Source organism: Notechis scutatus, chromosome 2, assembly GCF_049901735.1.
Source record: "Notechis scutatus isolate UNSWTSFEM ecotype Mainland chromosome 2, rNotScu1.2, whole genome shotgun sequence".
Lineage (NCBI taxonomy): Eukaryota > Metazoa > Chordata > Lepidosauria > Squamata > Elapidae > Notechis > Notechis scutatus.
In genome coordinates this window covers 210396681-210424317 of record NC_142010.1, presented here as the reverse complement: position 1 = coordinate 210424317, position 27637 = coordinate 210396681, and the positions used below count along the sequence as shown (strand labels likewise).

The following is a 27637-nucleotide window of genomic DNA, read 5'->3' as shown; positions in this document are numbered from 1 at the left end:
ATTATTATTATTATTATTATTATTATTATTATTATTATTAATTATCCAAATACTTTCCTCCAGCTTAAACCTTAAATAGCTCTCATACCTTTCCATTCATTGTACTATTATACTTTTATCTGTCAGGTTTGCAATTTCATCGCATATTCTTATTTCATCATTTCACAAATTCTAATTCAATTCAAACATTTCAATGAGATTTCCCCCCACAATTACTAATAACTTATATATTCTTTAATTAACTTTAAATGCCATTATTCACTCAACTTTTAATTATTACCTAAAATAATAATAATAATCTCCTAACAATTACATAACATAGATACCTTTTAGGTTCAGATTCTGCATGGTACTTTCCCCTTCCATTACATAAAAATATTTATAATTTCAAAAAGAACAATTAATCTATTCAATTGATCATAAACACTGATATTAATCTCATTGCAACAATCCTCATAATTCATTTCAACTATATTCTATACATTCATTAAACATAGTTAATAAACTTATCATAATTTTTCTTTTTTCACATTTATTCCATTTATCTCTATATATAGTTTAACAAAGAATGAACATTTCAATAACAATTAAAAATATCAGTTCCAACCTTTCATTTTAATAATCCATATTTCCCTATTTTCTAAATAGTTTATAACTTCTAATACATTTATACTACCCCTCATCTCCTTGCAGAATCCCCTTTTAAAATTCTTATTTAACTATTATCTCTATGTCTTTTAAATAAGCAATTTATTTTCATTTTTATTCAATTTCCATATTTCTTTGTTTCCTGGTCCTGTTTCTTATCCTTTCTCCCCCCCACTTCTTTTTATCCTCCAGCTTTTATCCTCCTCCCTCTTTAAAGCTTCCTTCCACAATTTACTTTTCTGCTGTTTCTTTTTAAAATGTTTGGTGTTTAAGATATTCCCCTTTTTAGTTACCTCCTTGAACCCCAAGTTTTTAATTCCCACTCTTTTCCCCCTTCACTTTAATATTCATTATTCAGTTTGTTCATTAAAAATGGCCTCTTCTTTAATCAGATCCTCTTCTACTGGCACTCCTTGTTGCTCTTCATGTTCTAGAATTGCCATTTCCAAAAATTTGAAAGCAAAGCCAAATGATTTGCCTCTTTCTTGTAGGGTTTCTTTCATATTTCTAGTTCCAAAAGAGATTCTGCCATTTTTAAACACTTCTGTTCAGTAGTTTAATTCAACTAACATCTGTAAAGTTTATTTCCAACAGTCAGCTTTTGTTAATTTCTCTTTAAGTTTTTCAGATTCAATAAATAGTCCAACATCCATAAGTTTAAGTTTATACCAAAATCACCAAACAATCCCAAGATAATTTCTTCTTGCTTCTTTCTTTGTTTTAATGTTCAAGATGTTTTACTTTCCAGGGTCTCTATTTTATTGTATCAAGATTTAACTTACTTTGTATCAAGTCAAATTTAACTGACTTTGTATCAAGTCAAATTCTTAAGAAAAACAGGTTTTTTAAAAAAATCATAAATAAGTTCTTTGGCCCCTTGATGGCACTCTCTTTTTTGCCCAAATTTCACCCTTTTTTCTTCTGCTTTTTCTTTATTTAGGGCTTTTTAAACTTCAAAATTCCAATAAATCCAAGTATCAATTACTATTTTTTCTTTTTTTCTTTGACATGTTCAAATTCAGCTTTAGTTATGCCTTTTAGTGTCAAAAGTATATTTATTCAGTTTAAACAGATGTCTTCTGGTTTCTTCCTTTTATGGTTCAAAGCCACTCTCAGCTGTCAAAGACATTTTTCCCCCTCACTTTCTATGTCAGCTGCTTTAATTGTCTTTCTTAAAAATTCTTATAATTTTAATTCTGGGGTACCTTATATTTAAATGTTGTGCCAAATTATCCGTTTCCTTGCCATCCTCTTCTTCACTGTTCCTGCACAATCTTATCCTGGTTAGCTCTTCCTCTTCAGGGTGGCCACATTGATGACTGCTACAGCTGTCTTCGGAGAGGAGTTGCCAAGCCAAGGAGTTGCCAAGCCAAGGAGTGGAGATGCAGCTCCCCTTGGCTCAGTGGGTGGTCTTCTCTTTCTTCACCACCCCTACAGAGTGGCTCCGGCTCCAGATCAGGATGATCGGGGCCCTCCGACAGGAGAGTACAGATCAAAACTGCGGACAATCACGGTCTCCAGTCCGTTTTCAAGGAAGTCCAACTGGAAGTCGATTCTTCACCCCTTCTAAGGTTACAAATATTGATCTCTTCACCCCATACCTCACCTATTATCTATAAACAAATAAGTATCTTTTCAGTCTTGCTGTCAGCAAAAAGTCCATAAAGGATGATCAGGAGTAATTATATATTGTTTTAACCCTGCTCAAATAGAACATTTTCTATTCCTTCCTTTTCCTTCTAACAGTTTATTTAAATATTGCTGTAGGATTTGACTTCTCTTCACTTCTTCTTCAGAGAAGATCACACAGTTTTTTTCAAGGCCTTAACAAGCCTCTTTTAAATCCAATAGGAAAAAAATAATCCAAATCACTCTCTTGGTTTGTTATTTGTATTTCCCTTCTAATTTTTAAAACTTGGGCGGTAAAATAGCAAAGTAGATCCATTTTCTTAAAACTTTTTCTAAGTCATCCTCTTGGCCTGTCAGTTGTAAATCAATTTTCAATATCACCTCTGTCCTTTTAGATAATAAATTTTGTCATACATCTATAATTTCTTCAAAAACGTATTTTGGACATAAAAACAAACCTTATCTCAGACATTGTTGATAGTGGAGCTATTATTTTATAATTCCATTCTTCAAAAGTCTCCTTTAGTATTTTTATTGTTATAATATTTTGCAATATTTACAGGCTTGTAAATCTTATCTACTTAAAAACTTTAGTCTCCTCTATTATCATTTTTCAAATCATGAAATTGCTTGTCTTTGTTTTGTCTTGTAAAAACCAAAACAGGATTATTTCCCATAAAAGCTGTTTGTTCCTTATAAATTTATTGTAAATAAATTGTAAATTATTCCAAATTTATTTGGACCCTTAGTCTATTTATAACTTTGTAAGATCAAATTTTGCCAGGCATTCCTGGAAGCCTGACATTCCATCAATATCATTCAAGTTTGCATACTGTCAGATAAAAATCCTAGACATTGTCATTCCACTTTTAATATCATATTAATGCCTCTATACTGACTGTCTTGATTGTTATGCTATCACAATTCGTACATTTATTTCATTTTTATTGATACTATGCTCTTTCTGTGTCTGCATTTTAGGGTATAAAAGTCTTCTCACTGTCCCACCCTTAGGAAAAAATATATCAAATAGTGACCCAATGCAGGGACTTCTCAGAGCTGGCAGTCTTGGAATGGTCTTTGCAAAGATCAATGCCTTTATTGATATTTAATTTCTGTATATGAACAATTTATGTACTTTGTTTTTTATCTTCTCTTGTAGTATCTGTAATAAATGATGGGATCAAATAATTAAAATGCTATGAACTATATTTGCAATATTTATGATTACAACTGTTCAAATACCCACATCTTATCACATTTTCAGGAGATTCCCACCCACTTGTTTTTATGCAGGGAATAATTTTATGCAGATATTGTTTTAATCAGGCCTTGAATGATTCACAGCTTTACCCTTTGTACAACTGACTACATATTGCTATTGCGTTTTCTAACTCTTAACTCTTAGATCAAGTGTGTTTAAATTTTCAGCAGAGAGAACAATCCTATCAATGGGGATAGAGAACTCTGAAAGCAGAAGGGCCGTAGCATTCATAGTGTGTTCGGATGAGTAACAGGAAAAATTTCCTCTTTCTTCATACTTTGTAAATCAACATGCAAAATTTGAGGCTATAGCCAAAAGGGATAAACCACACAATATTGCTCCTTTGTCCATAGAATATCAACAGATGAATATGAGTAAAAACAGTAACTAAAATTATCTGCACTTATCAATGATACTAATATAAAATCTTTATTGGCAAAAAGCAATTTTTCTTCTGTAGCCAGTTTTATATTAACTAAATGCATATGTGGTAAGCATCACATCTTCCCATCAGGGATTATGCATTTGTTTTGTCTGGATCATCATCTCCAAACAAATGGAGAATTTGGCTGTCTTGATATACTGAATATTCAATAGATTTTGGATACCACTGGCTGTGGAATTTTACCTGTGGGCAAACTACCAGGTGAATGAAAACATTATCTTAGTTCTTAAAAGTGGTACTGGAAAACTATTATTTTGTACTGGAGCAGCTGTTATATGTGGTTCACCATGAATCCATTTTGGAAATTGTCCTTCATGCTGTTGAATAAGTATATGAAAAAGTTGGGAGAGGTTCTTAAGGAACTTGGGATGAAGCATCACCAGAGTGCTGACAACGCCCAACTCAGATTTCTCCTTTTCATCAGAACCAGGTGTAGTGATAAGCTTTCCAACCTTTCTACTCAAGATAACTTGTGTATGGAATAGGGTGAACTGACTGTGGGCAAACTAATTAATCCTGAAAAAGTGGATTTTGTTATGATGAAAAGCCAGGGAATCCAGGGAGCAGTCGCTTTAGTTATCTGCAAAAGGGATCAAGGGTTAGTGCTGTTAATTCTAAACTTTTGTGTGTGTGTGTGTATACCAAAAACTTGGTATTTTTTTATGGAAAGTAAAGTTTGTGTACATTTTCATGAGTTATTTCATGTGCCTACCATCCCTGTCCTATTGTTTCTCTTATTCTTTATTTTCTTATATGTACCCATTTCATGTATTCACAACTATGTATACACTTATACTTATTATCTTGTAAACAATTGGCAAATCAAATAAATAAATAAATAAAATAAATAAAAAGCACGAAAAACATTTGTAGCCGGTTCCACAGACGCGGCTTTTCTCAGAAATAACGTTTCTACTTCAGTGCGATTCTGCAATGCAATAATGCAACGCTTTCGAGAAGTCAGATGTTGGGTGACCCTGTTGTGTCTTGTCTACCAGGGAGTTAAGACCCACTAAACTCGATAGGTTTTGCTTCCAATTTGGGCCTTCCAATGAAGCCGCAAAGCAACGTGATCTACCCCGGTGGCATCCAATCTTTCTCCTTCATGATTGGTTTCAGAAGTCCCGCACAGCGCCCGGGGCCAGGCCGGACTTTCTGCCGTCCTTTTCTTTCTCCGGTCGAAGGCTGCCAAAAGAAAGGAGCGATCCTCCCACCGGCCGCTCGCTTTCCCTTCGCTTTGGGACTGCAGGTCGGTCATTTGGTGGGCCGACGGGCTTCAGGGTAGCCCGAGCAAGAGGCTGGTCAGCGTGAAGGGACGTCCGCGCCCACCAGGCGGCCTCAGCTCTCGCTTCCCCTCGTCCGCCGCGGCCAGTTGCAGGGCGCGGATCCCGCTCGGAGAAGGCGGAGCGGCAGCTCCTCCCTCAGCTAGGAGCCAGCGGGGGCTGGTCGGACAGGCAACCTCGTCGGGAAACTCCAGTCCGCCGCCGCCGCCGCCAGTTAGCCCAGAGGAGACGCGAGCGAGGCCACAAAGACTTCTTTGTGCACCGGCGGCCGCGGCCCCCTCGTCCCTCGCTCTTGGCCGGCGCCAGCATGGGCGCAGCCAGCGCCGCCTTCTTAGTCCTGCTGGCAGCGTCCGGGCTTTTTCCTCTGATCGCGGCAGGTAAGCCCGAAAGAAGCTCAGACGGCTCCGGGCGCGCGAGGGTTGAGCAACGTCTGGCAACCGCCCGCTGCTCTTCATCCCCAGAGCAAGCGAGGGTTGCAAGAGGAGCTTTTCCCTCGAGCTGAGCCCACTTGAAAGCAAACTGTTGAGCGTGGTGGCGGGGACCCCGCCTGTTTCTTCTTGCTCCTCGTTTGCACCGAGATGGAGAGGGAGCCTTGGGGGGGGCGGGGGAAAGGAAGGGCCCCACCCGAGAGTGAAAGTCTCCCTTAACTTTAAGCAGCCTTGTGCCGGGGACAAGAGACGTCTTCGTTTCTGCCCTTTCCTGAGCAAGTGGCGGTGGGCTTGCCCTGCCGACTCCCTGGCTAACAAACAGCCTTCGCTGAGGACTAAACACGCCTTGGGAAGCGCGGGGGGGCTTTTCTCTGGGAGGAATTCTAGCCTTTGTAGGGTTACTTCTGAGGGAAGCCTTCCCGGGTCCTGCGGAGCTGCGTGCATATAGGCTCGCCTTTAAACCGCTTACTCAGGGGTTCACCAGAGACCTTAGTTAATTCTCGTCAGGGATTGGGGGCTAAATGGCCTCGGGAATGCAGTCCTTGTTCCCGCGGTTTCATGGAGGGAAAACTGTCCTGAAGAGACCACGAAGAATGTCCCGTCCTTCCTTCCTTCCTTCCTTGCGGCGATGCGTGCCATATCCAATGCCGGAGGCTCCTTACAATGCCCACCGTCGTGTTGGGAACTTGTAACATCGCCGCCGCGCCATCCTCGCCTTAACCATTTTAAGCCCCAAGTCTCAGCCTGGAAGATAGACACGAGGGATGGAAAAGTTTTTCTCCTACCTTGACCCTACTCTGAAGTGAAATGGCTACTGGGGATTGCCGGCTCCCCCCCCGTTTTTTTTTTTTTTTTTGCTGGAGTGGGTGGAGAAATACAAAGAACAACCCCCCCTCTCCTTTGACTACAGGGTGTTTCTCAGTGGCAGTTGGGGGGGCAGGACCAGCTGCCTCCCCTTAAAGGAAGGGGGATGTCTACTTCTTTGTTTCAATAAACACTTCTGCTGCCTCCCTTTCCAGCTCAGTGTGGTTAATCGGTGTTGAGTGAAGCCAGAGGCAAACCAGGAAACCACCAAGGGAAATTTGCCTGAGTTTGAGTGGCTTGTTTGGTTGTTCTCCCCCTTTGCTTTTTGGGGAGGAGAATCCTATTTCCTGTGCACTCCCTGGCTGCCCCAAAACTTTCGGCCTCAGGAAACATTAGGACTCGGTTCAACAAGCTTTGCGATTGTTTAGAGAACCTGAATACAAGCGGCCCTATTAACATCTGACCTTGCGCCATGGTGGGGTGGCGGGCTTGACTGCTGTGTCCAGTTCATCCCCCGGCATTTCTTTCTCTCTCTTTTTTTCTCCTTTAATAGCAGCAAGATTTATGAGCACAAGGGGCAGGCGGGGGAGGGGGGAGAGAGAGAGAGTCTGAAGCGTGTTTGAGACTCCAGTGGAAAAGACTTCACAGTTCTCGCAAAGGCAGTTGCCTGATTGTGCATTCAACTGTGAAAAAGTGGTGTTTCTCAGGAAGATTAAACATGTCTTACATTTGGTGTCTCTCGCATCCTCCTTGCCTTCCTGATGACATGAAGCAGGCAAAAAGGTGCTGTTGGGCCACCCTTTGATCCCCGGTGTAAATCATTCTATGCGTAGCCACCTTCCAGAACTCTTCCAGGTCTACCCTAATTTGCCTTGCACTGTAATGGAAAGGAGAAACGGCATGTTGAAACATCATTTGAAAGTGGAATAATTTGGTTCGTAGCCTCCTAACCTTCCCTGTTTAATAAATAAATAGATAAATCCATAAACAAATAAATGGCTGAATCTAACTTATATGAAGAAGAATGGGAGAATCTGAACCTAGTGGACAAAATAACAGACCATAGGCCAGATTAGAGAGGAATTGTTAATAAGATAGGGGCTTAAAATAATGTTTCTTCCTTTTGTTTACCCACACAATCTATTTCCTTCACCCCAGGAAGTGACAGATGCTTAGATTTTCTGTTATTTGGCTTGGGGGTTTCAAGGGTTTGCCATTTGTTGCTTTATTATGGGATGGGAGATAACATTTCTGAGTTAATTTGGGGGAGGGTCAGGGAACCTTATGGCTGCATGGTTGGAGGGCACAACAGCAGAGTTAGTTCCAAAAAGTTCTATGTATCTTCTATTACTTCCCCCTGCCTTCTGTCCTAATGGGAAAATGCAACGGAAAAAACCTTACTATTAGGAGATAGTTGCAAAATGTAAGGGTGTTGGTGATTATATATTTAATTTTTGCAAAGTGAGAATGTCAATCTCTCTCAGTAGGAGTTGCAGCCCAAAATAACTTTCCAACTCAACCCCAGTTTTCTTGCAACTGGTGGATTTGTTTAAGGTGATTAGTAGTAAAGAGCACAGAAAGTCATTCTAACTACTTCCAATGTTATAATGGAGCCTTGCTCTCTTTTTAATAAGAATTATTCTTTGCTGTAAAAACTTTGTAGATCTTGTACCATTATGATTGAAATGCTTGCTTTTTTTTAAGAGAAAGAAGAAATAATAATAGAGGAGTGACATCTTGGCCCAAAACTAAAAATATGTTAATTGTGCCCTTCCTCTTTATTTTCCTTGAGGTGTCTCATGCTTAAGGATAATCCATATCTTTTCTTTCTGTGGAAAACTTGGATTTTTCTGACAGCGCAGTCTATACATTATGATTGTTATTATTATCATGTCAAATTTAGTCCAGTTCAGGATAAAATCCTCTTCACTGAACATTATGGATTGTAATCTACTACACTGATACGGTGTAGATTTTAAATGTTTTCCACTTTTCCAGTCTAGGGTTGAGATAAAATGACAGGCCCAACCTCACCCAGCCAACTTCTGTCCCTAAATGACTGAGGACTAGAATCTTCCTGCTTCCAGGCAAGTGCCTTAACCACTGCACTTCATTGCCTCTTCTTATATACACTTACTCAGAGTGTTCAATGAAAAGATTTTGTAGGTAAATATGCATAAAACTCATTTTTGTATTAGCTAAGTAGCTTTGCATGATTTGACTATAAAATATGTATTGCAGAAATTGGCGGATAGGAAGAAAGTATTGGCTTTCTTCTTTTTGTTGTGTAGTTTTTACTGAGATACAACTGAACATTTTTATTTCAAGGGACAAAAAGTCCCAGCCAAACTGTTAAGTGAATAGCATGGAAACATCCACACATATTTGTGGCTTACTGTAATAGAATGAATCTTACTTTGACCACCCTCTTTGCATTTCTGATGAGAGAAGATACAATAAGGATTTTTTTAAAATTACCAGCCATCACCAGCTTGTTCATATTTGAATGAGATAGACTTCAGTGGGAGCATGGTAGGAGGAAATCAACACAAAGCCTTCCTCTTTACTGTAGAGACAATATTTTACAGCTTCTGTGGGTACAGTATGTTCTATCATATTAAGACTTGTTTGAATGATGTCTCCTATCCCACTTTAGGAGCGTAGATGGTGTTCTATATCAATTGCTTTTGTGGCAGTTCTTAGGATGACTGTAATGGGAACATTAGATGCCAAACTTGCCAAACGGATTCTTGATAAGCTTTTTGAAAATATATTTCATTCACTTCTATGGGAATTACTTGTTAAGATTGCTGATTAATTTTCTGACTCTATTTCTATACACTTTTATTTAGAAGTATGACGTTTCTTTATTATATACTAAAATCACACAGAAGTTACTTCCTTGTGGTATAATTTCAGATAGTTTCAATATGTATATGAATGCCATACTACTTGGGTGGGTCTGGTTATGTGGTTTCTTTCGGGTCTAGTAACTATTTGCTATTCTGGTAGGCTAAAACAGACTTAGGAATGGTGCTTTCTAAATATTTTAGATTATAACTCCCATCTTCCCATAATATTGTGAGATATAATTCAAATATCTTAAGGTAATCAAATTGTCTGTTACCCACAGGGTCAGGCAGTCTAATTAGTCCCATTCACATGTATGCATGATCCTATAGTATTTGAATTATTCTTATACCATATGTAGTCCTTATTTCTTAATGATAGATGTGTAAGATAAGTTGACTAGAGCCACAGATTAATTTGTAATCTGTGGTTAACAAATTAAAATAATGTATTTGATGCAATATATTCAGCGAAAAACTTGACAACCTATATTATGCTTGGCTACATATGAGCCAATTGTTCTGTAAAAAAGAGACTTCATGGTGCATTATTACATATATCATGGTAAGTTCATGCTTTTGAAGGCTACTTTAAATACGTGATGCTTCTAAGGTAGATTAAAAACAATTCTGTTGCTATACTCAGTGGTGATAAGGTTGACTGCCATCCCTCTAAAGAAAATGCTACTCTACTAAGCACACTTAATGAGGCTATATTATTCCATGCTAATGTTACATTTTGATTTTTACAAGAAGTATTACTATGGTGAGCATCCCAGTTTGGGAAGTTAAAAATATTATTATAATAAAAATTGACATGTCCATAAACTAACAGGAATTGTTGCTTTTCAAGAAGGTGGATTGATGCTATTGTCTTATTTATAACTGAGAGAAAATCCAGAAATCAGTCCTATTTTTGAGTAAACATGTAGAGAATTATCATCTGATTAATTGTGCCTTGATCCAGTCATGTATTTTCATACTAGTCCCAACTCCAGATAAATGGAGAGGGTTGATGTAACACTTGGTGATCTGCCTTGTAAAAATCTTATCCAGGAAATTTTATATAAAGGCTCTCAGGAATTAGTTATAGTGCCCAGTGGTAGGATTTCCAGACCAGAAAATATCCAACAAGTTACTGAGGAAAAGCAAGAACCTGCAGTGAGTAATCCAGGCATTAACAATGTATCACTCTGAGAAATTCACTATCTATTACTCAGGACAGGACACCAGGAAAACAAATGGAATGACATTTATCAAAAACAAGAATCTCACCCAGGCAGTGCTTTTCAATAGTTAATGTTCATATTATATCCATCCAAATCTGTGCTAAGCACTGCAAAATCACCGCAAAATTTATGTCCCAATAACTTATATGAAACCATCAGAACAGATGAATGAAACCCAATTTACTGCTTATAAAAGCATCAGAAACAAGAGAAAGAACTATCTGACCAAGGTGTCAAGAACAGATGGCGTGAATATACAAAAGAACCCCCTCTTTGAGCGAGGTGGGTTGTTTAGAAATATGAAATACAAAATAAATAAGGTGTATGTCAGTAACAAAGAGACCAAGCCTCCTCAGGATGACGAGGCAAGGGAAGCAAAAATAAAATTAGCTATTTTTTAGGAGATTGAGTGGGCAATGAAACAACTGCCAAGCAGCAAGGTCTCAAGTGTTGATGTATCCTGCAGAAATGCTGAGTCCATATTTCTCATAGTCATCACAGCTTTGGGAAATGAATACATGGCCACAGGATTGAAAAATATTCATTTCATTGCAGAAAAGTTTTTCATTAGTTCCAACTTCAAGGATTGCTCCAATTATCCTACAGTTGGCCTCATCCAAGCAGAATCATTAACAATGTCTGGCCCAACCATCAAAAGATAATTACCAGATGTTCAAGCTGGCTTCCAAAGGGGTCATATCAATTATACTTCAAATCATGAAAAAAATTTCATGGATTATTGAAAAATTTCAGTATCAAAAGAACACCAACATTTGCTTTATTTATTTATAAGAAAGCCTTGAATTGTATTGATCATAACAGACAGGAGAGTCCTAGAAGACATGGGGAGTGCCAACACATATGGTCAAGGTGGTGCAGTCATTGTAATCAGGAAGCCACTGTGCAAACAAACACAGTCTTAATGGACAACCAGCTAAATATGAACCAGCAGTGTGCAGCAGCCGTCAAAAAAGCTAATGCAATCCTAAGTTGTATTAACAGAGGGATACAGTCAAGATCAAGGGAAGTACTAATACTACTCTATAAAGCCTTAGTAAGACCACACCAGTTTTGCATCCAGTTTTGGTCACCATATTATAAAAAAGATGTTGAGACTCTAGAAAAAGTACAGAGAAGAGCAACCAGGATGATTAGGGGACTGGAGGCTAAAACATATGAAGGAACTGGGCTTGGCTAGTCTAGTAAAGAGAAGGACCAGGGGAGACAGGATAGTGGTCTTCCAATATTTGAGGGGCTGCCACAGGGAGGATGGGGTCAAGCTATTTTCTAAAGCTCCTGTAGGCCAGACAAGGAATAGCGGATGGAAACTGAACAAGGAGAGATTTAACCTGGAAACAAGGAGAAACTTTCTGACAGTGAGAACAATCAACCAATGGAATAGCTTGCCCTCAGAAGTTGTGGGAGCGCCATCAGTTGAGACTTTCAAGAAGAGATTGGACTGCCATTTGTCAGAAATGGTGTAGGGTCTCCTGCTTGGGCAAGGGGTTGGACTAGATGACCTACAAGGTCCCTTCCAACTCTGATTATCTGTAAGAAGTGAAACCTTTATTACTTAACCTGTATGCTGAAGTGATCATGAGGAAGATAGAACTTTAAGAATCAAAAATTGAAATAAAGAATGGAGAAAGGAACATCAACAAGCTTCACTATGCTGATGACCCAACTTTCCTCTTGGAAACTAAAGAAGGACTGAAACATCTTGCCAAAAGGTTTGAAGAAGAAAATGTGAGATTTGATGTCTTCCTGAATATCAAAAAGACCAAGCTTGTGACTACACAGAGGAATGATAGCAAAGTGATTGAATATGTGTAAGAATGCATTTTCATGGGATTGCAGATTGATCAAAGCAGTGAATGAATCCTGAAATAATGTGTTGAATTGCATTATATTGCACAGCAATGATGAGCATGAATTGAGTATAGAAAAGCAAGAACATGAATGTGACAATTAAATGTAGATTAGTCCTCACTATCATGTTTTCCATACTTATCTATAGTTGTGAAAATTGGTCCAGAAAAAAATCAGACAGGAGGAATATCAATCTGTTTGAGCTGTGGTATTGGAGAAAGCTCCTTCACATTTCTTGGATAGCAAACAAGTACTGGAGCATATAAAACCAGCCATATTGCTGGGATGGAAAATCACAAAATTCTATCTTGATTATTTCAGCCATGTCATGCAATCAAACTCACTGAAAAAGACAGTTATAATCAGAATAGTCAGCAGTAAAAGGAAACAAGGCTGCCAAAAATGTGGTAGCTAGACACCAACATAATCCAACACCAACCAAAGCATAAAACGACTGAATGAAGCCATACAAATCAAAATGTGGAGAGGGCTGGTCCACAGAATGCATTGTTTGCTTTGTCTTGGTTCCAAAGCTCAGCAGGATGACACCTTGGGAGACCTCTAGGGAATATCAAGAAGATATTCTTGAAGACTGGGAAGTTGAAAGACCTCCCACAAGAAGGCAATGCCTATTGTTTCTTGGGGTTACCAAGAAAATGGTGTGGATGAGGAGTGTGTCCTCCAGGAATCAAGCTGATAACTTTACTTTTGAACAAACATGACTGGTATTGGACTCTCAATACTAATATTATGCTGGCTGAGTGAGAGGTAAGTATCTTTCTGTTAGGTAGGTATATTTTCAGACTAGCCCCATGAGATTTAACCAACTCCATGGCAAGTATCACAGATTGGTTCATGCAATTTGCAAATCTCCTGTTTTTTAAATGAAAAGGTTTTCTTTAATTTCAAAAAAGATCTGCCCCCTTTATTTTACATTTCTATTTCACTAAGGAGAGTTATCTTTATTCCTGGGAAACCCCCTGATTTTGTAAAAAGCAGTTTTCTGACACAGATGCAATCTCAATCTGTTGCCTTGTTCAGAAAAGCGTATAAATGCAGGGGGTGTGTGGGTGTGGAGATTGGCAGGAAAAAGGAAGATTGACAAACTTGAAGGATTAATCCTACTTAGGCGCTTTCCACTGTTTGCAAGAAAGCTGATCTTCCTTAATATGCTGCACTTTGGCCAAGGTGTTAATAGCATCCACATTTGACATTGGTATGGAAGCAATTTGGTTACTAATAACAAAATGAACCTTTGAGCCCTCAAGAGTTTGGATAGGGAAAATAGGGTTTTTTATATCGAGATCTTCCGTGCTTAATGTTGACTAAATTAACTCTTATTCAGTGAATAATATACATTAGTAATGTGTAACAGCTGAAGTGTGTATTAAATGCCAGAAATCTTTGCTACTTCCTGGAATGACAAGCCTTTCATATATTCCAAACATTAAAAAAACTCGTATCTAACAACTTAAGTTATATTATTCAAAATACATTTAGATTAGCTTACATATATTCTATATAAAAATAATTGTTTTTTTAAAAAGTAAGAGTTGATAAAGGGTGGATGGGGTGATAAAGAAGAAAATGCAATTTAACTTTGGGACTATTTCTTTCTGAAGGAAGTGCCCTTTTTAAGCGAGGTGTGTTTGGAAAGTATGCAAGTGTCCATGTTTTCTAATTCAGTGGGTACAAGTCAGCTAAGGCTTCAAAGAAAAGGACTGGGAGGCTTTTGCTGCAGAAGAAAGAAAAAAGCTTTGTTAATTCTGTCTTTTATTGTTATTTAGACTGCTGTCTTTGGTAATATATCCCCTCACCACTTGGGAGAAACAGCAATTTGATGTAAATGATTGTCTTCCCTTTGTTTCTTGAGTGAACCATGTGAGAGATTTAAAGTCAATGCCTCTTTCCTTCCTTTGCTTTTCTGCAATAGTCTTACTTTTTTAGAGTCCTCCTAATTTTCTGTGTGTTTGGGGAAAAAGCATATAAGTTGTACAGTCTTTCTTCAGCCTTCATCGAAACTAACATATTAAATTGCATGTTTTGAAAATGAAAGATTAGTTTTTACTACATATTTTAATTGTTTTGAAATTTGCATGTGGATAGCAAAAATGCATCATGGATTTTGTGCCTTAATGCATGTTTTCTTATATATGTTCAGTAAATTTGCCATTTCAATGCTAAACATTCACTAAAAACTTTCAATTGCACAAGAAAAGCCTCTTGACTTACATTTCTGGAAGTACATTTATGGCAGATGAAGTTTGTAAAAATCATGTGCCTTGCTGGCTAATGCAAAAGAAGAATTCTTAAAAGATGTAACAAGGTATTTATAGAAGAAATATATTACTGTAATTCGTTCAGTTTTTTTTAAACCTTTTGACAAAAGTGATTTGTTGGGACGAAGTTGATAAAGTAACACTCAGCAGACTCTAAAGCAATGTGATTGTTTTGGTCAGTATTGTGCTTTAAATTCCTTCAGCTTATGCTATTATTGAGCAGTTTATTAGCAAAAGGGAACGTATTGTCTTAAGACAAATTGCTTTTCTCCTCATAGTCTTCTTTATAATCTCAGTTTATATCTTGTCTGGCCTGCCTGCCTGCCTGCCTGCCTGCTGGCTAATGCAAAAGAAGAATTCTTAAAAGATGTAACAAGGTATTTATAGAAGAAATATATTACTGTAATTCGTTCAGTTTTTTTAAACCTTTGACAAAAGTGATTTGTTGGGACGAAGTTGATAAAGTAACACTCAGCAGACTCTTAAGCAATGTGATTGTTTTGGTCAGTATTGTGCTTTAAATTCCTTCAGCTTATGCTATTATTGAGCAGTTTATTAGCAAAGGGAATGTATTGTCTTAAGACAAATTGCTTTTCTCCTCATATTCTTCTTTATAATCTCAGTTTATATCTTGTCTGGCCTGCCTGCCTGCCTGCCTTTCTCCTCAGCTTTTGATGACCTCACAAGTTATAATCTTTTTTTCTTCTTTTCAACCATATGGTGTCTTTGTCCCTGTAGCTATATCTCTTCCCATTCCCTGCTAGCTTCAGTGGGTGACAAGTTGAGACTTTGATTTTCAAAAACCACAAGACTGGCAACAGGGTGATTTTTCTCACTTTTCACAGGAACCAAGAAAGTTGAGGACAGTGTAAAGAATTGTCAGAGACCACATCCCACTTCTTTTGAGAGGCTTAAGGATTTGCAAAACGTAGGAATAGCACTGTTCCCTGTTTTACTCCATCTGTTATGTATGAAATCTAATCCTTTGAATCTTGGTGTTGGGGAGATGGTGCTTCCTGCAGAGTTACTCTTCTGGAACTTTCTTTGCTGACACTGAGTTGTGAATAGCTGTGGAAGTTGCTGTAATTCTGAACTGATAGTATAGAGCAGGGGTCCCCAAACTTGACAACTTTAGGACTTGTGGACTTCAACTCCCAGCATAGCTGGCTGAAGAATTCCTGGGAATTGAAATCCACAAGTCTTAAGGTTGCCAAGTTTGGGGTCCCCTGTCATAAAAATACAAGGAAAAAGCATTTAGAGGGAAAATCAGCATAGCTGGCTGGAGAATTCTGGGAATTGAAATCCACAAGTCTTAAAGTTGCCAAGTTTGGAGACCTCTGGTATAGAGATTTGTGTTATTCTATATCCCTATCAAGATTGTTATACATTGTTCAAGGATATATTTAATCTAAAATGATGAAACAATGATAATCTTTGGAAATTACCATCACTTTATCAGAGTGCCATTCATTGTTTATTACTTACTAGCAATCAGTAAACCTTGATCAGAATGAATGCATGTGATTATTGTTGAGTACTTCCCATGGCTAATACTGAAAATATGGGCAGAGCGGGGTGGGCCTTCTAAATTAAAGCCATGGAAAGACAGCTCCCCTTGTAATCTCTTACACATCCAAAGAATGATGGGAATAAACAAACTGTTCAGATGGTGTGCAGACTGAAAGTGTGGTGCTCTGTTTGTATAACATTCACTAAATTTAGTATTTCAGTTGGTACAGAATAAAGAGACCTCTGTGTCTAGTGATCTCTGTACAAATAAATAAAAAGACATACAATACAATATAGGATTTCCTATGACAGATATGAAATTGTGCCCACTTTGACTTCCTGTTAGAAATTTTTCCTGTATTGTCTCATTTTAAATGTATGTGGGAGAAAGGGATATTCTGTAATAGGTCTTTGTATTAATGCATAATGCATAGATCAATATTTTTAGATATCTGGAGATATAATGTAGTTATTCCCTCCAGATTATATTTAATAAGCTCCAGTTTTGCTTATTTTTGATATGCCATCACCTGACTGCAAAGTGACTTCAGTGCATTAAACAGAATAAATCCAATATAAAAATAAACCAGTTACAACAACAAAAAATCTAAAAAAGGAAATAAGTAAAACAATGAATCTGGTCCTAAACTCCTAACACTGTATAACTTTTATGTATTATGTATTCAAAATTTGTGTATCCTTATTATTTTATTATCTTAAAATGTTCTTGGCTTTTAAGCTATTCTTGTAATGCAAGTAAGAACAAGTGAATGCTAAGCTAGGATTTTGAAGAAATGTGCCCTAATGTTTTTGAGGATCAGAGTTTTTGGCTTCCCTATTGTTAACTGCACTTTTGCTGCATATGTTGTAGTACTGAAATAATACAGCATCTGACTTCTATGGTTCTATGGACAGCTACATTTTTCTCAAAGGATGGCACCAATAGATTTAAAGGATTTTCCAATAGATTTATTGGAAAATAAAGAAGGAAAGTTGTGTTTATTTATGATAGCCAAACATCAGAAAGCTTCTGATAGCGTCTTATTGGACAAACAAATATTAAATTATAGGTAGTCTCAACTTATGACCACAATTTGAGCCCAACATTTCTGTTGTCAGTGAGACATTTGTTAAGTGCATTTTGCCCCATTTTATGACATTTCTTGCCGCAGTTAAGTAAATCGCTGCAGCTGTTACATTAGTAACATGATTGTTAAGTGAATCTGACTTCCCCATTGACTTTGCTTTTAGAAGGTCACAAAAGGGGATCACATGACCTGCAACGGTCATAAATATGAGTCAGATGTCAAACATCTGAATTTTGATCACGTAACATGGGAATGCCACAGTGGTCGTAAGTGTGAAAAACAGTCATAAGTCATATTTTTCAGTGCTGTTATAACTTTGAATAGTCTTTAAATGGATATAAGTTGAGGACTACCTGCACTCTTAATTTTGTTTAAATTGTAATAAACGTTATTCTGAAAAAATGTACCAAATTTCCTCCTGATTTTTAGTCATATTGGAGTACTTTTTATTGCTCTGGTTTCAAGTGATGTAGAAAGATGCAGAATGCTTCAAGTAATCATTCTTCTGTAAAAATACAGTAATCTTTATCCTTCTGTTTTAAACAGTTAATCTGATAAATATTATTTTGCAATGAAGTCTGCTTTGGCTGAATTTACTTGCCGTTTCCAGTTTAACATGTTGAATTTTTTTTGTACTTTTGTGTATTTTACTAGATGCCTTTGCATACAAAATTCATAAAACTATAGTAGCATAGACTTGGGATTGAATATGGTAATTGACTTTTCGCCACACACTAATATAATTGTCTTAGTTGAATTGTACAGCTATTTTAGAAAACTTTTTTTGGGTGGGGGGGTTACTGTGAAGATTGAATTCTTCATTGAGCACCGATATCTGAAAGAAGTAAGTATATGGAAGGAGGAAATAGTGGTGATACTTTCTCTAGAATAAATGTTCTTTGATGTCTTACAACTTTTAGTCTAACCACACACAACCATGCTTTTTCTAGTTTGTTGATGAAATTAAGCTAAACAGACCAAAGTGAAATCTTTTCTTCCTGCGAGACCACATAAAGAGAACATATGCTGGTGTATACTGTAATCCTGTTGTTTTCTTTTTGTGGTGCAGTTTATTTATTTATTAATCAAATTTGTATAGCCAGCCATCTCACAAAGAGCAGCTGGGCATTGTACAAGAATTAATAGTAGCTCGAGATTGAATTACATGTACTAAGCTGTATTCTTTATAGCATACTTCTGTTTGCCATTTGATGGAGCTATGCATTTATTATATTGATTTTCTAAATTATAACAGTAAGATGGCTTATCCCACAAGTAAAGCAAGAAACCTGGTGTTGATTCTTTCTTGATCAATAGCCCCGGAAAAGGTTATTTTAATTCCTAAAGCTGATTTTTCATCATTTTTTGCCTGTCAGTTTTGGGTAGTGGGCAGAGAGGTTTGATGGGTTCTGTAATCTACTAAATCATGTGGTAATTATGATAAAGGTATTTGGGGAAAAGTGAGGTCTTAACCTACTAACCTCTGGGCTTAGTTTAGCAGTCATGAGTGTAAACAGGCACCTATGACCTTTCAGGCTGCTTGCCCATATTTTCCATTTAATAAGCTAGGGGTCTTCTATCATCAGACAATCAAAGATCCTTTTGCCTTTTACCATTACTTTCATGAAGCTACCTTTAGCAAAGTTACAGCATATCGTTTCTTGCATTTTCCCCCCTCCACTTCTTTCTTATGTGGTTGCAAGAAGGTTTTTGTCATTATCTTAAGAGAGACTTTGCATTTCAAAAGAGCTATTTCAGAATATTTTTCAGAATACCATAATGATAATAATCTGAGCAAAGTAAGGGTTTATTTATTCTAGTATGCACTTATATGCAGTTATTGTTAATATTATCTTGTCTGACTTTTCAAAGTTTTCTCAAAACTTCACTGTTTTGAATTACATAGAGAGGCCTATCCATGAATCCATTAATAATGCACTTATTAAAATACAGCAGATCTCATGTTTTTACTAGGGTGGATAAAAATTGATTTTTAAAATAAATAAATAAAAAACATTGGATTTTTTAAAATTTAAATCAGATTTTTTTTATTTTTATCAAATTTATTTTAATAAAATGCTTTTGGAATAAAAATCTATCTAAAAATAGTTTTCTATTTAAGATACTATAATAATTTAGTTTATTCAGCATGAGCTGAGTTATGTAGCATGAGGCTGTATATTCTGCAATATTTACATTTTTGGTAAACTCATTCAATGAATCCAACCTCTGCAAGCTGAGATAATATGCACTGAGTTGATGCATTCACACAATTTCACAGCAAAGATGATAGCTTCTCTTTAAAAGTTATGATTTAAATCGAGTTGATTTAAATCAAGCTTTTTAAACTAATGATTTAAATCATTAAAATCCTGATTTAAATTGAGTTGATTTAAATCAAATCCACCCTCGTTTTTACTGACCCAATATGCCATAAAGAAGTATACAAGAACATCAGTTATGTTCAAACTTCCAGTAGTGTGTCTTCCCTATCTTACTTAGATCAGAAGTTAGATTGTCCTGTTTGATAAAAATAACCAAATTGCACTAAGATGCATTAATAATTACAAGGGATCTCTTAATGAGATCTGGACTTCAGTGAAATCTCTTCAGTTAAAACAATGATTTAGAATGGAGCTTTGACTCCCCAAGAAGTTGTCTTTATTTTGTTTATACCACTTTGTCACAATCCTTCTGCATTGCCTAGCCAGAGAAAAAGCAAGGAAATAAAAAGATAAATCCCATGCGTTTAATAATCTGTTTTTGTATTTTTTTGCTGAACTGCCTTGTTTCAAGATTCCAGTTTTGGATTATTTAATATCAGAAGTAAGGACAAAAACTTAAAGGGTATTTTTATAATGCTTAAATATTTTTATGGAAAGATTCAATTCTATTGAATGCAAAAATGTTTTTGAAGCTGAAATTGTCGGAATTATTGAATTTGAATGGCTGTAAGTTAATTTTACAAAAGAGAAACATTGAATGTTTCCATATAGAGTTGTTAAATAGCATTATCTTTTAGTAAGTCTCCATTTGACAGCCCTGTGATATAAATCCGAAACAGATGTGGTGCAGTCCTAAAGCTACTTTTACTATGGTAACAGAGTCATGCTAGTCTGAATATGCTACTTCTGTTCCTTCCTTTATCATAACTGGGAGGAGGGCACCCTCTGAAACATTTTTGCAAATTACATTCCTCACTTGGGTTCAAGTTTTGTTTATGACATAGTTGTCTTGGCAGTGAATCTTGCCTTTGTCCTGTTTAATTCACTATACTAATCCTCTTTATTCACTATACTAGTAATGCAATGTTACTTTTATTTTCATAATTTAGATATTTAATAAGTAACCCCTAACCACTGTGGTACACTCAAATGTGAAATGTTATATACCACTTTGACAATAGTCAGAACTTTGACAAATGTAGAACTTAGGGATAGGCATGATGTGGTCCTGATGTTTTTGTATATTAGTTCTAGGTGCCTAAGTCAGCAGGGCTAAGGATAGGAATTCATGAGAAGCATGATTCAAAACATCAAGATTCACACACTTGTTCCCCCCAAAAAGTAATTGCACATATAGATGTGCTGGTAGGTCTCGCCTACAAGGAGAAATGGTGTTCAGGTAAAACAACATTCATTTTGATTCATAGATCACTTCTTCGATTACATGTGATTTTAGCCAATAATAATAGATAAAATATTTTCTTCATCATTATCTAGGCTAGGCTAGATTATTTACCTTTGTGTTTCCAAACTTAAGTTTCAATTTGAATATTTTTGGCTAGAAAAATAGTTGATTTACTTTGAAACATAGATCTCTTCAGTAGCTCCAGCCATACTTGGCAACAGAAATGTAGAACTTTTTAAATTTAATTTGGGATGGTTACTACTACATTTCTCAGTATGCATTATTCATGCTTTTAATTTTATTTTCACATGCTGTTACTGATAGTGTTTTTCATAATGTTCCTGTGTGAGAGAAATAAAAGATTAGAAAAAGATCCTGTTTGGATTTAAATGAAGTATTAATCCCATTTCTGTTTTCATGTGGCCTGTTTAAAAAAAGCAAATGGATTTCTATTTTTTAATGCAATGAATTTCTAATCTTATTTAGGATTGGATCACTTGGGTTGCTATGTGTCCTCATATTTTAGTTTCTTAGTGGAAAATTGGCCATAGTTCCTCCATTATCAGTTGCAAACACTAAAATTTAGAGTTTTACTAAGATTGTGCATGCATGTGTTGGGAGTCAACCAATGGTATTAAAAGACTATTTGAAGAGATAAAAATACGACTGCTAGTAAAACCAAACAGTTCAGTCTATGCAATAAAGTGCTTTTTGGGTGGTCTGCTCCTGCAAAGAAATATGAGAGTATTTCTTTCCTCACTGCAATTTGGGATAGATAGCAGAAAGAGAATATAGATGAGCCATCTATGTGATCTTGCATATAGGTCTCTGCAAATCATACGAATCAGACATGTTCTACTTCATGTAGTGTTAATAATCTGAAAAATAATCCGAATATAATATTTTATAAGGGGATCTTCACACATGTTTCATATCTTACACATATATAATTGCAGGAAGAAAACAGTATATGCAGAACATATGTGATAACTATACATGTCTGTTCTGCCAGATGTTTCCATGGTTTTTCATTTAACTAAATAAAAACTTTTCTTTTGATACACATTAATACAGAAATAAACAATATAGTGCTATCTAAATCTTTTGGTTTAAATACAAGATCTATAAATCACAATCAGTACACCAGTGATTTCTGGGAGTTTATTTCATTTTAGTTAATTTCTACCTCACTTTTTTGTTCATTGTACAGTGCCAAGATTCTATCTGGTTAGAAGCAAAATACATCATGTATGTGTAATGTAGTATTATTGTGCTATATTCCGCCTTTGCTTATCTAGAATGTGTTCCTTTGTTTAGTTTTTACCGATGAACTGATGGAAATATATGGCAATTAAATGGAAGTTACAGTCTAACTTCTATAGTCAAGTAATGACTATAAAACCAAAAATGGTGTCAGAAATCCCCACATTATTCTTGTTTCAAAAATTTGTCGAAAGGCCTTTCATGTTGTTCCCCTTAAAGATAGCAAGATAAATACTGTATCAGTTGCATGTTTCTACTGCTTCATATTAATCCTGTGTCAGAGTTTAGCATGTGGCTTCAGTGCTTCACTGATTTACCTTGCTATTTAAATATTTTGATGACTTTGTGTTTAATACATACTTCCTGTATCTGCCTCCCATCTCCTTTCATTCTGTCTTCAAAATAGTCTGAATGGATTTATTTTCTCCCTACAATCTTATCTTTTCAGATATTCCTTATTTCAGTTTCTGTTGGTTTCCACAACAGGAAATCACAGGCTTTATCATTTAGTATTTTTCTGTCAAGATAGCCCCTTTTGGTCTGATAATTTTATCAATGTGCAGTATGTAAGACTCAGAATTTTGGATAAGACTCAAGTTATCAAGGCTGAAACTCCTAGGCTGGGAAATTACATCATTCAGCCTACCGAAAGGCATGCATTTCAGGCATTTGGGATTTTTCTATCAGTGGGATATCTTATCCCTAAAACATTCCTGCCAGATGGTTTTCCTACCTTTGCTCAGAAACTGAAACAAGAAGTCCCTTGGCCTCTCAAGGCAGCATATTCCAAGTATTTGCACTGTTGTTGCCCTTACGACTCGATTTTCTTCTCTGTAACTTAAGTCCATTTTTCCTGGCATGTTTTAATACAATTTTCCCTGCCACTTAAGATATAACTAGGTTTTGCAAATTGTCCTATAGCTAAAGGACCCCGATAAAATAAAGAAAAACAAACTGTCTGTGCTTTATATTCTATATCCTTTATTATTTTTGTCTTGTTAACGTGGGTGCATAAGAATTGCTTTTTCCTGTGCCCCAGGGTGCCTCATTTAAGTAAGCTTCATTCACGGCACAAATAGTTTCCTCTTCTGCCCATTTCAAGAGTAGATACCTGAATCCTTGCCTTAGTTAGTTCCTGCTAGTCTTCCTGATCTGCTACTATGTGACAGTTCCTAGAATATGCTACTATGCTACTATGTGACAGTTCCTAGAATATTTCCACTGGAAAAAAACACATTTATACACAATATACATTTCATACACTGTATGCTTTTAGAAACTAAAATGTAATGTGTCTGCATTTCAGTATGTTGGTTTGGAAATCATCTACATTCCCAGAAGTGAGACAACATTAATCCAGGTGGTTGAAATAATTCAGGGCTACTAGTGAGCATATTGTTGTCATTATTGATTAAATTTATTTGCTACCCATCATGCCATAAAGAGACTATATTTTTAACCTTTCTTGTATGATGTTGTTTGGTAACTTGTTTTTTCTACAGATAACTTTATTTTTAAAGGAAAAGTAAAAGTAACAAAAAACCAATAGTCAATAGAGAACAGAAGGAAGAATAAACAAATAAAAGACAGACAGAGGTGCAATAAAGAAAAAAATAGAAGCAAAGATGCACACACAAAAAAATGACTCCTGACTTCTTTTACCACAGATATACAGGAAACTTAAATTCAACTCTTGCTTTCCAATTAGATGTAACACCCATTTTATACACTAACTAGCTTGATATATGAAACTATGTGATCAGACTTAGATTTGGGGGAGGAAAATAAGGGGGAAAAATCTGACTCTGTTTACCAGCATCTATTGGTATTCAACTGGGTAGCGTCCTGTCAGTGTGTGAGAGAGTTGAGGGCTGTTTGGAAACTGAAACAGTATTTGCTGTGTGAGCAAGAAGGAGACAGCAAGGAGCCTGGGCGTGGCTTATGTCAACTATTCTGCACTAAAGCTGCTTGGTACTGTGAAACTGAAACTGAAACTCCTCTCCTCTGGTTATGTTTTGCATTTGGAACATATTTTTTTTCAGGTGGGGAGGGGGAGTAGAACTCAGGGGTGGGATTCTACCTATTCGGACCAGTTCTGTAGAACCAGTTGTTACAACTCTGCACAGTTCGGAGAACCGGCAAATCGCGCCACTAGTTGGCCCCTCCCCTCCCCACTCACTCCTTACCTGGCATACGTACCATCAAACTTGCCTGCGGTTGGTAAGTTGCTATTTTTCCTCCCCCCGACCATCAGCTGTTCTGCTGTGCCAGGAGATTTAGATTCACTAGAAAGCAGGAAATCGTTGGATTTCTTGCTTTCTAGCTAATCTAAAAGCAGAGCTGAACCTTCCTTAGGACTGAAGCTTCTATTTTTCAGTGCAGACTCAGGTAGCAGATTGCAGAAAGGTAGATCTCTGAGTGAATCTGTGATTCTGTGAGCAATTCAATCTGCCTGCCTGCTTTGCCTGATTTTGGGTAAAAGTTGCTCTTTTTTAATAAAAAAATTCAATATTTATATAAATATTTATAATATTTACATACAAGCCATGCCCAGCCAGTATCCAGTCAGCAAGCCATGCCAAGCCAGTCACATGACAACCAAACCACACCCACAAATTAGGCCATGCCCACAAAACTTGTTAAGAAATTTGAATCCCACCCCTGGTAGAACTCCTTAGCATCAGAGTGTGTTAATAATCATATATGAAATACTATGCTCTGATGGTCATTTAGAAAAATGGAGATTTTGTGATGACGCTTGAGTGGTATTTCATGTATATATATATATGTTGTATGTATGTATGTATGTATGTATGTATGTATGTATGTATTACTAATTGTCAGAGTCTGTAGCCATCTAGCCAGCACACAAGTAAATAATTCAGCAGGATTCATTTATAGAAGAAACTATTAATATATATATTACCAGCCATTTGGAAACCCGCCCTCATGAACAGGCAGTACCCAACATGATAAATGACACCAGACCCACACCCATGAGGGCCACACAAGATGCCACCACCACACTTCCACGTAAAAATCAGACTCACACCCACACAGATGAGACACGACCACAGACCAGAAGCCGCACTGCAGCTGCATCACTACCCACTTCAAACTCCTCTGAACCATACATGAAGCGAACTGACCCCCACCATGAAGATGTGGCACGACCACGAACTCGAAGCCAAAAGCGAACACAGACCCAGACCCCAAACTCAAAGCCATATTAAAAACCCAAAATGCTACATCACAGCCACCCGCTCAGGACATCACATCAGAAAACTCAAGAAACTACACCTCAAGAACTCAAGAAGTCACAACACAGCAAATGACCCAGGATATCACAGCACAAGACCAAGGATACCACAGCAATAAATCTCACAAGGTCATCACACAACCCATTACCCAAGCTGTTACTACACAGGAGGCTAATCGAAAAGAGATCAAAACACAAAGCGACCCAGGAGATTACAACGCAAGACCCAGGATACCACAACAAAAGAACTCACAAGCCCATCACACAACCCATTACCCAAGCCGTTAAAACACAAGAGGCTAACGACCCAGGAGATGACAGCACAAGATCCAGGATATCTCTACAACAAAAGGCCATTACACAGCCCATTATACCAACATCAACTCCATCAACCAATCAAGAGGCTGCAGCACAGCCAACCAGCCCAACACACCATCCCCCACCACTTGTATATATAGAGATGGCAGCTCCGGTCACACACTGCTTGCACTGGCACTAAGCCGAAAGCACCAGCCTGAAGATGGCGAGTGGGACCTCGCCCGAAGCGTTGCCTAGATACTTTGAATCTTCGCGGGAGAGAACCCGAATAACCAAAGATCCACATACAAATACCCATGAGAACCTCAGAAAACATATATATATATATATATATATATATATATATATATATATATATATATATATGTATGTATGTATGTATGTATGTATGTATGTATGTATGTATGTATGGTGTTCGGCTTGGTTGGGTATTTTCCCACGTCATTGTAGTTGTTCTTTTAAAGTTGTAGCAACGTTTCAGCAGAATCTCATCTGCCATCATCAGGCTTCTGTATTGTGTCCGTCTGTGAGTCAGACTTTTACAGTGGTGCCAAGCTGCACTAAAGGCCTCCATTAAAGCAACACAATGCTGCCAGCCAATCAAGATACAAAAAGAGCCAAAAACAGACAGAAGATATTAGAGACACCAATCAAGCAGAACACAGCAAACTCCGAGACCAATAAACACAGACCAAGACTCCCAACCAATCAGGATGAAGAAAAAAACATTCTGGCACAGCAATAGGCTGCCCCAAATTCAAATCTGAAACCACTGTAAAAGTCTGACTCACAGACGGACACAATACAGAAGCCTGATGATGGCAGATGAGATTCTGCTGAAACGTTGCTACAACTTTAAAAGAACAACTACAATGGCGTGGGAAAATACCGAACCAAGCCGAACACCATACATGTAAGTACCATGAAAACTTAAGAAAACATATATATTTATATTTATATATATATATATATATATATATATATTTATATTTATATATATATATATTTATATTTATATATATATATATATATATATATATATATATATATATATATATATATATATATATATATATATATATATATATATATATATATATATATATTATACACACACACACACACACAATAATATAAAACATTCAGTTTCACTATAAATTGAAAAAGCAGAAATTTTACATACACACATATAGTGACCAGACACATCAGTAGAAGCCAAAATCACAAGACTATGTCTGATTTACTTTGGGCATGTCATGCATGCAAAGTCATTGGAGAAGGCAATTATGCTAGGAATAGTTTGTGGAGCAAGAAGGGTCAAGCAAAGAACTTTCTGGCTTGATACCATCAAGCTGATAGAAAGATCAACATCCAACAACCAAAAGAAGCTGTTAAAGATTAATATTGAGAAAACGGCAGAACTTTATTTATTGGAACTAATGTATAGCCAAAATACTCATGGAAGCGATACCAACTGTATCAGGATTATTATATGCACAACAATAGAGGAATACTGAAATTCTGTCAATGGTGGAATGGTTATCAGAATTGGCGGCAATGGCAAAACTGATCTAGTTGGTCAGGAACAGTAAGCATTTTTTTAAAAACTGGAAACCTTTTATTGACTTTTTACTAAAAATAGAAAAAAGTGAAATTATGATATTTGAATTTGATGATTGAAAAGGATTAAATAAAGGGGTAAAGAGATTTCAATACAGGTTTCCCCCAACTTACATAGGGGTGCTTAATGACAGTTTAAAGTTACAATGGACTTGCCTAGGTGGAGTCAAGATCCAGATTCCAAATTTTGAAAGTCTGCCCCACCCCGAAAGACACATGACCA

The 27637-nt window shown here is 36.7% G+C and overlaps 1 protein-coding gene across 1 annotated transcript in view; it reads left to right on the top strand.

Moving 5' to 3' along the window:
• The first annotated feature begins 5385 nt into the window (after nt 1-5385).
• ROR2 (ROR family WNT receptor 2) overlaps nt 5386-27637 on the top strand; it is a 119341-nt gene continuing 97089 nt past the window's right edge. Inside the window, exon 1 of the mRNA XM_026674009.2 lies at nt 5386-5646. Coding sequence (XP_026529794.2) covers nt 5577-5646 — 70 coding nt within the window. The 5' untranslated portion in view covers nt 5386-5576. The remainder of the gene's footprint in view (nt 5647-27637) is intronic.